At 39.2% G+C, this 12,763-nt stretch overlaps 1 protein-coding gene across 3 annotated transcripts in view; it reads right to left on the bottom strand.

The window, feature by feature from the left end:
- LOC137340299 (pleckstrin homology domain-containing family S member 1-like) overlaps positions 1-12,461 on the bottom strand; it is a 32,726-nt gene extending 20,265 nt beyond the window's left edge. For all 3 annotated transcript variants that reach the window (XM_068002717.1, XM_068002715.1, XM_068002718.1), the window contains exons 1-8: positions 12,382-12,461; positions 8,984-9,032; positions 8,139-8,248; positions 6,872-6,993; positions 5,042-5,173; positions 3,176-3,257; positions 1,402-1,512; positions 141-257 (exon numbers count right to left, since the gene is read on the bottom strand). In XM_068002717.1, coding sequence (XP_067858818.1) covers positions 141-257; positions 1,402-1,512; positions 3,176-3,257; positions 5,042-5,173; positions 6,872-6,993; positions 8,139-8,248; positions 8,984-8,996 — 687 coding nt within the window. In that variant the 5' untranslated portion in view covers positions 8,997-9,032; positions 12,382-12,461. The remainder of the gene's footprint in view (positions 1-140; positions 258-1,401; positions 1,513-3,175; positions 3,258-5,041; positions 5,174-6,871; positions 6,994-8,138; positions 8,249-8,983; positions 9,033-12,381) is intronic.
- Between the last annotated feature and the right edge of the window lie 302 nt (positions 12,462-12,763).

Here is a 12,763-nt window from a genome sequence, read left to right on the forward strand (position 1 = left end):
TTACTTTTGTTACAGGTCTCATTTGATCCTAAAATGGCCATGGCTTTACAATGAAAAACACCAACATCTCTACCTCATGGAGTTCGTAAACAAACTACATACAAGTGGAATTGACTATTTCAAATAGGCATTTTTGTTACCTCTGACATTCTCATGAGCACATTTCTGGGAACATCATAAATGTGCTCTGTCATTTCTGGTCGAGCAGGTTCAACATGTGGCTCTGGGTTGAACTCTTCACTTTTTCTTTTGTTATTCTGCAAACAAAAATAGAGTGATCTGTTAATGAGGTCAGTTCAGTCTATTTAATGTATCACTCAAATCTGCACCATCTACTGTGCTTTCAGCATCTTGTCAATACAAATGGTTTTACTGTAAGATGTTCAGCCCAGTGGGTGCAACATACTTCTGCTACATTTCTGCATTTTCACATTCAAATTGCTACAGATTACAGTAGTTTATGTGCATGGAGATATTACAGAATCTGTCCATAGTTTGTGTACATGGAGATGTTTTCAGACCAGGACCATCGTGAGGACATCCACTGGTGAGAGCCTTTTGGTCTATTGGATAAAGTAACATCTTGGTCACTTGGAACGTTTTGATTACAACTGTCTTAAAATTGTCATAAACCAGCAATCTGTTAGACTTTTTCCATTTTGCAGAGACTAGAAAAGGGACTATATAGGAAACAAATGGAGATACCAGACTGTACTCAAATAAAATTATTTTAAGTTTATGGCACAAATTGGCAATAGACAAACTAAGGAGGGATTATTTTATTGGCAACAAAATGAAAATCAGTACTAAAAATCTACCTATAATATATTAAATTCTTGAGACTTTGTTTCTCACATCTAGTTCCTGTTGTCATGATTTAGTAAATTTTTGTAACATTGGCAATACCTAAAGTGTAACAGTAATGCCTACTCCCATTACTTTTAATAGGCAACACTGTAATCCTGCTATTCCATACTGTCACCACTGGAGGAGCTGTGGCATAAGCCTGTCCACCATTTTATTCTGTTAAAACAACAGCTAATACAATTTTCTCCAACCAACTATGAGAAAGGCTACAGGAAATATACTAAATAAATGGACAGATATTCTGAAAAAAAACTCCCAAGTTTTCAAAGTAATATGGATTGATACCTTAACCAACCCTCCATTCTGACAACAAGCCCTTAATCATATGGGGCCCATTATCAAATTTAATATTCCAATTGTCAATTTATTGGGATATGTGTTCAACTGAATGGTCTTATTATTACAGTGCAATATCTGTATATTCACTGGGATATCTATTGCCCTTTGCGCAGTTCCCACCCCTCCACCAATAGGTAAAAAGAGTCATCACTGTATAATGCACTTCAAATATTACACATAAATAAATTGTGTTACCTCCACTGCTAATATTTCTGGGATTGTTGCATAAATTACATTGGATTGGTTTGGTGAAGAAGTTTCTGGTTGCAGGTGCGGCTCAGTGTTCACAAGTTCTCCAAAACTATCCTGCAGACAAGAAGTGTATGATAAGCAAGGATAGAGCAGCCTGAAAATTTACTGGGTAAGCCTATTTCATACATTTCTTTAGCATTCGGATCACATAACTTTGCCTATAGAATAGTATGTTTTTGATGCATGAAAGGTGTCCCTCCTTAAAGGCTTTGGTATGGGGAAAAGAAAAGAGAAATACCTTAACCATTAATGACCTGGCAACTACCAATTCAATCTACCTGAGAGTCAATGCATTCATTATGTACATACTGAAAACATTACGTAAGCCAGCGTGACATCTTAGTTAGTGGTTTGCGATTCTGGCAGAACATTAGACTCCAAACTTAGAATGTCACAGATTAAGTCCCAAGTTCAATTGACGTTTGACCTCTGATACCCTTTTTTAAAAAAAAACAGTTCTTAGGCAGATCTCTAGCTAGGGTGCATGTAAGTATGACAGCACAACATTTTATGTTGAGGTGGAGGGGTGAAGGGGAATGGAAGAAGAGATGGATAGAAGGAAAACTGGTGGGATCAATCATAGAACAGTCTAGACAGGGCTTAGATAGTCACTACTATCCCTGCTGAAAAACAAACCACCAAGGCATGGATTACAGCATTGAGGAAAAATGTAGAACAAACTGATCTTTTCTACTTTCAACAGGAGAAAGATGGAATTGAGAGGTAGTTAGGGCTATCTTTCAAAATTGAGCACTTATGCCTAATGGCCTTCTCATATTCCATCCATTTTTTTGCTTTGCCTTGTCAAGTTAACCACTGGGCTAGTGAATGTTTCCTATGCTGAAAAAAGACTGTGCATTGTATATACCAGTCCATTTTACAAATGTTCACACACCAGGAGCGCATATCAGAAAACTGCGGGCATGGTCACTACAGTTTTCCATCCATTAAAATCGATGGTCAGAAAATTGTGGAACACACCCACGATTTCCCAATGTGTACTTCTGGCAGGTGAGGCACTTCACTGGGAATGTGCATTCATAAAATTTTCCCTGTTGTGTAATAAAAACATACCTAAACAACGAAAAAAAATACGTATGGAGAGTGAAAAATATTGCAGGAGATAATAAGAAATGTCAATATGTGTGTCAATGTGCTGGCAATTAAATACAAAAAAGGGTTTTCTCTTCTTGGATGTAACAGCCTCAATAATGTCTTGGATGACATTGTTTTTCTATAGCCCTTTATAGATTTTACTATGGACAGAGGACAAATGGCTGATTTCACATTGGACTTTAACTGTAATTGATTTATAATTTGCAGTTACCTTATTATTGTCCTGTGATTTCACTAAATGTGTCATCTGAACCAAAAACCAATTTAAGATAAATTTTGACACATTGTTGCACTGTATAGGATGCTTTAATGTGCAACCATAATAATTTGTTAGCATTAAAACAAAACTGCTGTACATAAATTTTAGCTTTTGAAGTTGCAATGACGCGGGGAAATTTGTCCAAACAAAAGCATTTCAAATACACATTTTTCAGGTGGGAGTGGATGAACTAATTTAAAAAGGTGGACCAAACTGAAACACACACTGTACATTTGTCCCTTCTCCTAAAATGTAAGTGTGTGTTTAAAAGTTCTAGCCGCATTTTTTGCACACATTCCAATATAATTGCGAAATTTTGACAATGTCAATATATTTTATTACCTGGGTTTGTTCTTCAGACTGAGGAATTGTCTCCATTTGGAGCAAACTTGCAATTATTGCTTGAAATATTTCTACAGACATTCTGTGGAAAGAACAGCACAATTAAAAGAGCTAATAGAACCCAAAGAGAAAGTTTGCACATTTACACGTGCAGTGGATTCTACATATTACCTAGATAGTGTCACAACCTCGTTTAGTGTCAGTTTTTCCTTAATCTCATCATTTATTCATTTAAATCTTAGAAAGGTCAACAGACAGCAATTTGTGAACTTCCAGCTATTGTCACTTTTTTCACATGTACATACACATTTTGCTATAACTGCATTGTGAGATGGAAATGTTCCCTTGCAGAAGTCAGTTCTACAAAATCTTTTTGTGATAGAATTATTTCTAGTTGCTACTGTAGAAAGCCACTCATTTTAGCACATTGCACTGTAAAACAGTTTCACAGAAAATCTACATCTTCTTGGAATTAAACTTTTCTTTTGCTCCTCTCCCCAAACCAATTTTTTCCTCTTTCGTCTCTTCCTGAAGGCATTGACTCCCTGCTAGGGTTGATTCCATGGGCAATATTCACTCTCACATATCATGCGTGAGCCTAGATTGAGTATTTGATCGTGGGAAGCAAACATAGCCCTAGCCAGATCCTGTCCTCACCCAAGGTCCATTACACACACCCTTCTAGCAGGAGTCATCAGGAATAGGAACCCTGGATGGTTTTGCCCTCCATAAAGTTGGGGGGCACCAGAGCTACTTGTGACTCCTCATCACTGCCTCAGCTGAGAAAATCTAACTCAGCACAGATCAAGGCTTAAATTTGGGATTCTCCTGGCTCTGCTACCCACTGTCTAAACCAGTTAAGCCATTGGGGTTACCAGGAGTTAAACTTGCTAGTGTCATATCACTTTTGTGAATTGGGGGAGTGAGGAGAAGGTTGGAGAAACCGATACAGGTCCAAGTACCATTCTTCTCAGTTCCAACCCTGAGCTGTATAGAGCTTGGAACGGACAAGTGGAGGATATGGTGTCTCTATGCAAAAAGAAGGAAACATTAGAGGGTAGAGTTATGTCTGAGTGGTCCCTGGCACTTTTTGCCATCCTGTACTGAATGGCTTAATTCTGTGCCACATTGACCTATCTTCTTAGCTGTACAAGTGTCAGGCCAGGCAGATGAAAGTGTAAAATTATAAAAGGAAAAGAAAAGGAGGAACACTGCCAAAATTATCTCTATAAAGCATTATTTTTTTAAAAATTCTTTGCCTTCCAAAATATTTGTTTTTGAACAAGGATTGTGCAGTTGTTCTAAAAGTTATTCTCAAATATATTAAGCAGGAATTTATCTTAAACAGAGTTAAAGATCATTTTGTTTCAGAACAAAATTATTCCCATTTACTACAATATTATTATAGATAATGTCTACTGTTTAAGATTTGACATTTTTACACCATGGTGATTTTAGATCAATTATTTGGCATCATTCTGATTCTACACCAGTTTGTTAGAAGTATAGCATTAAATCTTTGACATAAATGCTGTTAGAAAATGGTGGGAATGAAGTTGAAGGAAACTTACTTCACCAAGACACCTCCAACATGTACTGTACCTGCTTTCAGTATCATATTTAGAAAGGCACTATACAAATCCAATAGGAGAGGGAAAGGATCAGAGACACTGCATGTGATTTATTACTCTATCTGTTACGGTCAAATTTCAGATGAGATTTTTCTCTGCCAGGAAATTAATCTTGAGGGTGTTCTGCCGTACTGTATTTAGGTAATCTTAGGTGTACTGTGAATTCTCGCTCAAAATTCAGCATTTGTTGATACTTAAAATTCTTACTGTCAACAATACAGCTTTTTATACTTACTTCTCTCCAATAAAAAAGTAATCTCTTTCTTCTGTTTTCAGAAGAATAACAGACTCCGAGGCACATTTAAACATTCTTTGAAGTGTACTCCATTTGGCATGGTACTCAGGTCTAATGCATAACTCTTTAATTCTGCTTAAACAAAGAAACAAATATCAGGCTAGTTGGAACCCCAAATACACTTAAAATAATATAGTTTCATATTAAATAGGATCAATAACTTTTTAATGAATATTAATGAATCTTATTGAAACATACAAGATTCTGAGGGGACTAGATAGGGTAGATGCTGAGAGGATGTTACCACTGATGGGGGAATCTAAAACTAGGGGGCATAGTCTCAGAATAAGGGGTCGCCCGTTTAAGACAGAAATGGGGAGGAATTTCTTCTCCCAGAGGGTTGTGAATCTTTGGAATTCTTTACTCCAAAAAGCTGTGGAGGCTGAATCATTGAATACATTCAAGGCTGAGTTAGACAAATTTTTGATCAGCAAGGGAGTCAAAGGATATGGGGGAAAGGGTGGGAAAGTGGAGTTGAGGTAAAAATCAGACCAGCCATGATCTCATTAAATGGCGGAGCAGGCTCAAGGGGCCGAATGGCCTACTCCTGCTCCTATCTCTTATGGTCTTATGAATAAAAATAGCAATAGGGCAACAAGCTGCAGTATCAAGGTACACATCTTGAGTGCTGTTGCAGCTGCACCCATCCAGGTGAGTAGTGAGTTTTCAAGCACCCTCCTGACTTGAGCCTTGTAAGATGGTGGAGAGAATTTGAGAGGGCAGAGGTGAGGCCACACCTCGCAGAGTACCCAACTGCTCTTGTAACCAGTGTTGATATGGCTGGTCCAGTTTAGCTTCTGGTCAATGGTGACCCCCAGGATGTTGATGGTGGGGGGCTCTGTGATAATGGTGCCATTGAAGGCCAAGGGCGGGTGACTGGGCTTTCTCATGTTTGAGATGGTCATTACATGGCATGAATGTTACCTGTCACTTGTCAGTCTAAGTCTGTATGTTATCTAGGTCCTGTTGTAGGTTGCTAAATTATCAGAGGAGTTGTGAATGGAGCACAACACTGTGGAATTGTCAGTGAACAACCCTACTCCTGACCTTATGACAGATGAATGTCATTAATGAAACAGCTGAAGATGGTTGAGCTGGCCTCCTCAATTGATTTCAGTTTTATTAGGGCTTCTTGGTATCATACTGGGTCAAATGCTGCCTTGATGTCAAAGGCAGCTACTCTCACCTTTCCTCTGGCATTCAGTTCTTATGTCCATGTCTAGATCAAGGCTGTGATGAGGTCTGAAGCCTGATTTCAATTTCAATACAGTGAGGATGATAGGAAGTGGGTATTGGAGAGAATTGCCTTTTAAAGCTTAGAAAAAGAAAGATAGGATACTTAAGAGCAGTAACCATAATAGTATTGGTAAAAGAGAGAAAAACACAAAAGACTAGGGTGGAAAGAGGGGTTGGATGCTAGAAATGAGGGAAGGATCAGATATATAACATCACTTACAGTGTAAATTTTATGCAGACTGCAATTATGGCAGAGATGTTGGTGAAGACTGTTAGAGGACCTGTTAGAGGACTGCCTAAAACCAAATTGATGTCTCTGAAGAGTTGACCCCTTTTAGCAGTAATAGTTTAAACTGTCAGTTGGGAGTTTAATTTGTCAAAAATGACTGAACAAAATAATGAGAGAGATTGTTCCCAGAAGAACTTGGCATATAAAAAAAATCCTCTGTGAACATTATACAACACATTTGGAAAGCTCCATTGCATGAAACTGAACCAAAAGAAATTAAATATTTAATATTATAAAATGATTACCTTTTTATAGGTATTTCTCCTAATGGAGGTGATCTTCTACTCTCTTCCTGGTTTTTGTAGTAATTCAAGATGTGCTCATCTTTCTTTTTTTCCAACACAAAATATCGCTTTTTCCATGATGACTAAAAAACAGAATAAAGTTATTCTTAATGATACTTAATGTCAAACCATCTACAGAAATAAACTCACCTTATATATGTGCACCAATATTTATTTATTACTTTAGTTAGCGGCACTGTGTCTAATAAGTCTGCTCATATGCGCATGCAGAATGTCTAATCCTCACTGAAATTTTGTCAGTTGTACAAATGTTAAATGACAATATATTAGTCTTACTGTAGTAAGTAGAATGCATGAATTCATAATTTTGTCTAGTAGTTTTATACTTTCATGAGTTGCAATTACATTTTTTGGCTGAATATAAAAATTAGTGAAGTTGCAGTGTCTAAGACTAGTAAGGTCCTCTGTCATCTGAAACTGCTCTATTAATTTGTTTTTTAAATTATTATTTTGCTAATTTAAATCCATTTAGTTTTCCCCCTATTATCAGAGATAAACTCAAGAAAGCAGCTCTGATATGACTAATGTAAGGAATCTTACAACACCAGGTTATAGTCCAACAGTTTTATTTGTTGGACTATAACCTGGTGTTGTAAGATTCCTTACATTTGTCCACCCCAGTCCATCACCGGCATCTCCACATCATGGCTGATATGACTAGACAGAATGATTAGAATTTGGCAACTTTTAGAAAAACAAAAATAACTGCAATACCATTCTAGGTAGAGTGCTGTTCCTGATTTATGTGTGACATAGTCCCCACACAACTTAGGTACTTGTACTTTGCCTGTGTAACACATTAATAAATTAACTTCCTTTTAATTTAAGTTATATGATCAATATAATCTGAGTACACTAATTCAGTCCAATAATCATACTTCAGCAATAAAATCTGTCCCTTGTTATAATAGAACATACCTTCAAGTTTGCTAAAGAGGTACTTCCTAAATTTGTAATTGAGTTCATTTAATGCGAATACCAAAAAAAAGGAATTTTAATAAAAATTGATGCTAATTGTTTTTTCCATTTTTGGAAATGCCTATGTATAAGGCATTGTCCAAAAATACTGTTAAATCTAATAAGTATGGCACAGATTTACCCCATATTGCAATTATACCTGCTTTGACTTTTGCACCATAGCATTATTTTCATGAGTGCACAAGGGCTTTCTTTGTTGCCAAAAAGTAACATTTCAGTGATAATATACCTGTGTTGTAAACTGTTTGGCTGGTGGTGATTTTGTAAAATAGCCTTCATAACAAATGTCATTCTCGGTGTCATTCTCTCTGCTGTAAAATACTGAGGCGAAGAGGCTTCCTATTTAAAACAAATTTATACAATATAAATAATGATAGCATCAAATTATCCCCATTTCATCAGATAACCAAAAACGCTGTATCTTATACTGAATGGTAACAGTGTACCAAATGGCAACTTTAAAGCCAGCAACAAAATATTTTCAGCGAGTTTTGTATCAATTCTAGCTCTTACTCTCCTGCTTTTGTTACACCTTCATGACAGGGCAGCTCAAACAAGAGAAAAAACACCGAACAGTATGAATTTTCTCACCGTAATCAAGCCAAGCCTCTTAAGGTATCAACATAGCTTTGTAATTTACACAATTAATACCTAACTAGTTGCATTCCACAGATAACATCCCCTTATCTTAACAGACTGCAATTACTAATGCAAATTTCAAAGAACTTCATCATCTAGGTCTTATCCATGCTTATAATTTTCAATCGTTTTCATAATGAGATTCATCCAGTTCCTTTTTTTTAAAAAAAAAGGATTTGCGAATTGACAAAGCATTAATCACTTATGATAGCAGTCCACACCATGGGGGCAAATTTCCTCAATGTGCATTTAAAGTTTTGCTACAAATAGCACACAGAGGAAAGTTTCCTCTCATGTCACCAATACTCCATTGAAGCTGGTCAGTTTGGGACTCCAGTCTTCAATCACAATTTAAGTTAAATAAACTGATTATACACGGGTGCTGTGCATAGGTAACATTTAACAATGTACCATTTAAAAGTATAAAATATTTACCTCTTTTATTCATTTTTAAAATTCTTCACAAGAATTAGAACAGAATAATCTGAAGAAAAAAATCAGGTAAACTGCATCAGAAATGCCAGTTAAAAGAAACAGAAATACAATACACTGCTGAGAACATATTAAAAATACCAATTCTATCTAAATACTCCACTTACCAGTGAATGGCGAGATGTTACCAAATAACAAACTCTCCTGTTTGCTCTTTACTAACATTAAAAAATACAGTTATCCACCTTGGATATGTATAAACTTTAAAGGTTAAGCTTAAAAATGGTTTTATACCAACTACGGTTTTACCACAGCCTATGTTTAGCCAAAGTAGGGTAGCCACACTCCCGGATTACCCAGGAGTCTCATGGAATGGGGCACTGCCTCCCAGGTGCTGCTGCTAGCAGCCCAGGAGATTTTTGAGCTTTAAATTTCCTGCTGCAGTAGCGCTCCCCTCCCCCCGCTCCGTGACATCAACGGCTGCCGGTCAGAGGAGGCTCTGGCTCGGTGACATCACCACTGCGGCACCACAGAGAGTCGACCTGCGTTTGGCAGTGACTAGAAACAGAATCGGTTTGTGGGGAAGAGACAGGAGTCGAGTCAGGTTGGAAGAGAGATAGAGTGGGTAGAGGTGCAGGCCGGCGGGGGAGAAGGAAGTGTGGGTGACCAGGGATTGGGGCTTGGGGTAGGGAGAAAAGAGTGACAGTGGACTGGGGGGGGGGGGTCCAAGAAGTGTAAGCCCTGGGGTCAGTAGAGAGAGAGGGAGACTGGGGAATGGTAATCGGGGGACCTGAGCTAGAGAGGAAGACGGGAACATGGGAGGGGGGGGGGGTCGGGGGATTGTGGCTCTGGTGGGAGGAGGTTGGTCAGGGAGAGAGAGGGAGACTGGGACAGGGGTTGCCGGGAGGAGCAGCAGCAGCGGCCTGATGAGTGGGTGCAGAGAGAGGAGAAGCCAGTAAAGGGATGAGTGAAAACTGGGAATCTTACTATGGGTGAATAGTGAAAGATTGTTTCTACTGATGGGTGAATGGGGAACAAGGAATGGAGACCAAGAATTCTCACTGGAAGAACCAAGGGGAGGGAGAACAAAGGTTTTTTTAAACTGAGGGCTATGGCATCTTGGGTGCTTCACCACAAGTGGCTGCTGGGACAGAGCAAGTAGAACACTATTTAAATGGGATGGGGATAAGTATTTGAAAAGGAGGAATATAAAAGAATCTAGGGAGAATGGGGTTACAGGAGGGAGCACCAACACAAAGGCACCGTGGGCGAATGGCCTCCTCCTGTGCTGTAATTTCTATCATTCTACGAAAACTCTCCTTTATCGAGTCCAAGCCCAGGGAGTGGTTTAGAAATGTTTATGCTGAACAGAGTTTACGATGATGTGCCCTGTGAAAAGTGCCCCAAACACTAAGCCCGCCGCTCTTTGTGCGATCTCTCAGTTTGGATCAGGTTGGTCTTTGCCGGCCGGTTTTAATGTGGGAAGTCCAAGTACAGATTGGCTCTGACTGAGGCTCCCAGTTCGGAGTTGTCACCTTCACGCAGAACCTGAGACGAAACCAGAGTCCAAGGGATAGGGAGAGAGATGGGGCCCATTAAAAGTGGCATTGACTGGGGAGCCTGACCGTACCTTGTGCAGTGCAGGGGGGTTCTGGCTGTAGTTACACAGTGAATATCGGCAGGTTATAGGATTACTACTAGTTATAGGTAGGTTGGAGGTATTCCTGGAGGTTTGGTCACACGACATCTGTAAATGTTATTGTATATACCTTACAAAGGTTGGGTCCCCTGTAGTTCAATGTCTTTGCTCATGGTTTCGCACCAGCAGCTTTTGTGTGAGTAGTTCCTAGAACCAGGTGGCCACCCTCAATCAGGCAAAGAAAGAAAACCGAGTATGGGGAAGAGGGGAAACTACGTTACACGTAGATTATCAGTGAGTTTTTGTATTATTGTTGCTTCGGAGGGGAATCTGAGTGTTACGATTAGCTATCAGTGCAATTTCAGCCAGTGACTATTATTTACTGGTGGCATCAAAGTTAGGGATGGGCAATAAATGATGGCCTTGCCAGCAACACCCACATCCCATAAACGAATTTTAAAAAAGTTCCTCCCACCTCTGGTTTTCCCCCTCCGAATCCCATCCCCACCCTCAGTTTTCCCCTCTTCCCTGCCCTCGGTAACATTTGCCAATGTCATGTGCTCACCCCTCCAGGAATACCTCCAGAGTTGGCAACACTGAGCCCAAATGAGGCAAGGGTGCAGTCATACTATCACATAGGTGTTAAGTGGCTTCCAGTATATTTCAATGAAAAAGATGATATTATAACGTCAAAGTCTGGTCCTGATCTGAAACCAGAATGGAAAGCAAGGCGTCAGGTGACACCACATGGACTTGGCATTGTCGATCTCCTCAGCACTCCAGAATCTTTCTGATGTTATGAGTGTGTGCACAGTCCCTCTCAAAAAAGTTAAAACATTAGCAGCAGAGGACAGGCCCTCAGCACATGTCTCTAAACACACATGCACAGGGGTTTCGCCTGGCACAGAGAGTATGATTGCAGTATGCAATATAAGATCTTTCCAGCCGTATTTCACACAGCACAGATAGCGACTCGAGAGAAATAGTACAGTATGACTGCCACTTAAGTCTCCAGCTGCATTTACACAATAGCTGGAACCGTTTCACTCTGCTTGGACACTTAAATTTGGCTTGCAAACCATGAATCAGAGCCAATTTGACTCAGAAGCCAAGCGGAGTTTGATTTCCTGGAGGAGGGAGTCTCACTCCACTTTGCTCTAGAAATCAGATCAGGCCCTGACTGGATTTAAACCACTTCGACAGGTGTAATACAAAGGCAACTTCACTCTGCTTACCTTCATTCAAATGGACCTCAGATCTGGGACTTCAAGCCACAGTAATACTGCACTTTACACATGGATCGAACCAATAGACTGATGGAAAAACTCCAGTACAACTCGCCTGAACTTGAAACACCAGCTCAGCTACAAATTACATTTCCTGGTGTTATTTTACCCCATGATTTAAAACACGTTTAATCTGTTTAAAATACAACAAAACAGCTCCTCCCCAATACTGTTTACTGTTTTTAAGAGCCACATGTCGTTCTATTTTTTTTAAAAAAGATTTCAATAACGCGTTATATTCCTTTAAAATCATCTCGTGAATAGTTTGTTAGGATTATAGGTGAACGCAATCGTTTTACTGATATTTATTGTACTTTGAGTCTTTTCACCCAATCAACCTTCAACCTCCTTCATTTTAGTACGTGTGTGCCTCATTAACAGGTTACTTCTAATGACACATTCAATATGAAAAATTATATTTTACTATTCACTTTTTATTTTTGGTGACAAGACGTTTACTTCAACGAAGCACTCACCAGCACAGCAGATCCCGTCAAGTAGCTCCTGCTTGTTCTCTTGCTGTCTATTCCTCTGCTACCTGCACTTAACTAGTCTTCAGGGAGGAGCTCAGTCTATTTAAAGGGGCTGTGCTCAACGGGGAATTCCTGTCCGGGAATTTTTCACAACCGTGATTTCCCATTTCTCCCCCTTCGACTTCAGTCATGTGGCAGAATTACTTGGATAACTTTTAATTATAAATACAAACCACAGCTCCAGAGCATGATGACCATTGGTTTTAATTTTTTTTTAAAAACTAGGGAAACATTCAGTCAGGATTTGTTGATTGTAACCCTACTGGAAGGCAGATGTCAAGTGAAAATAGGTTCAGGCCTGGTTCTGATGCCTTCAATAGTGGAA

Source organism: Heptranchias perlo, chromosome 21 (genome assembly GCF_035084215.1).
Source record: "Heptranchias perlo isolate sHepPer1 chromosome 21, sHepPer1.hap1, whole genome shotgun sequence".
In the NCBI taxonomy this organism is placed as follows: domain Eukaryota; kingdom Metazoa; phylum Chordata; class Chondrichthyes; order Hexanchiformes; family Hexanchidae; genus Heptranchias; species Heptranchias perlo.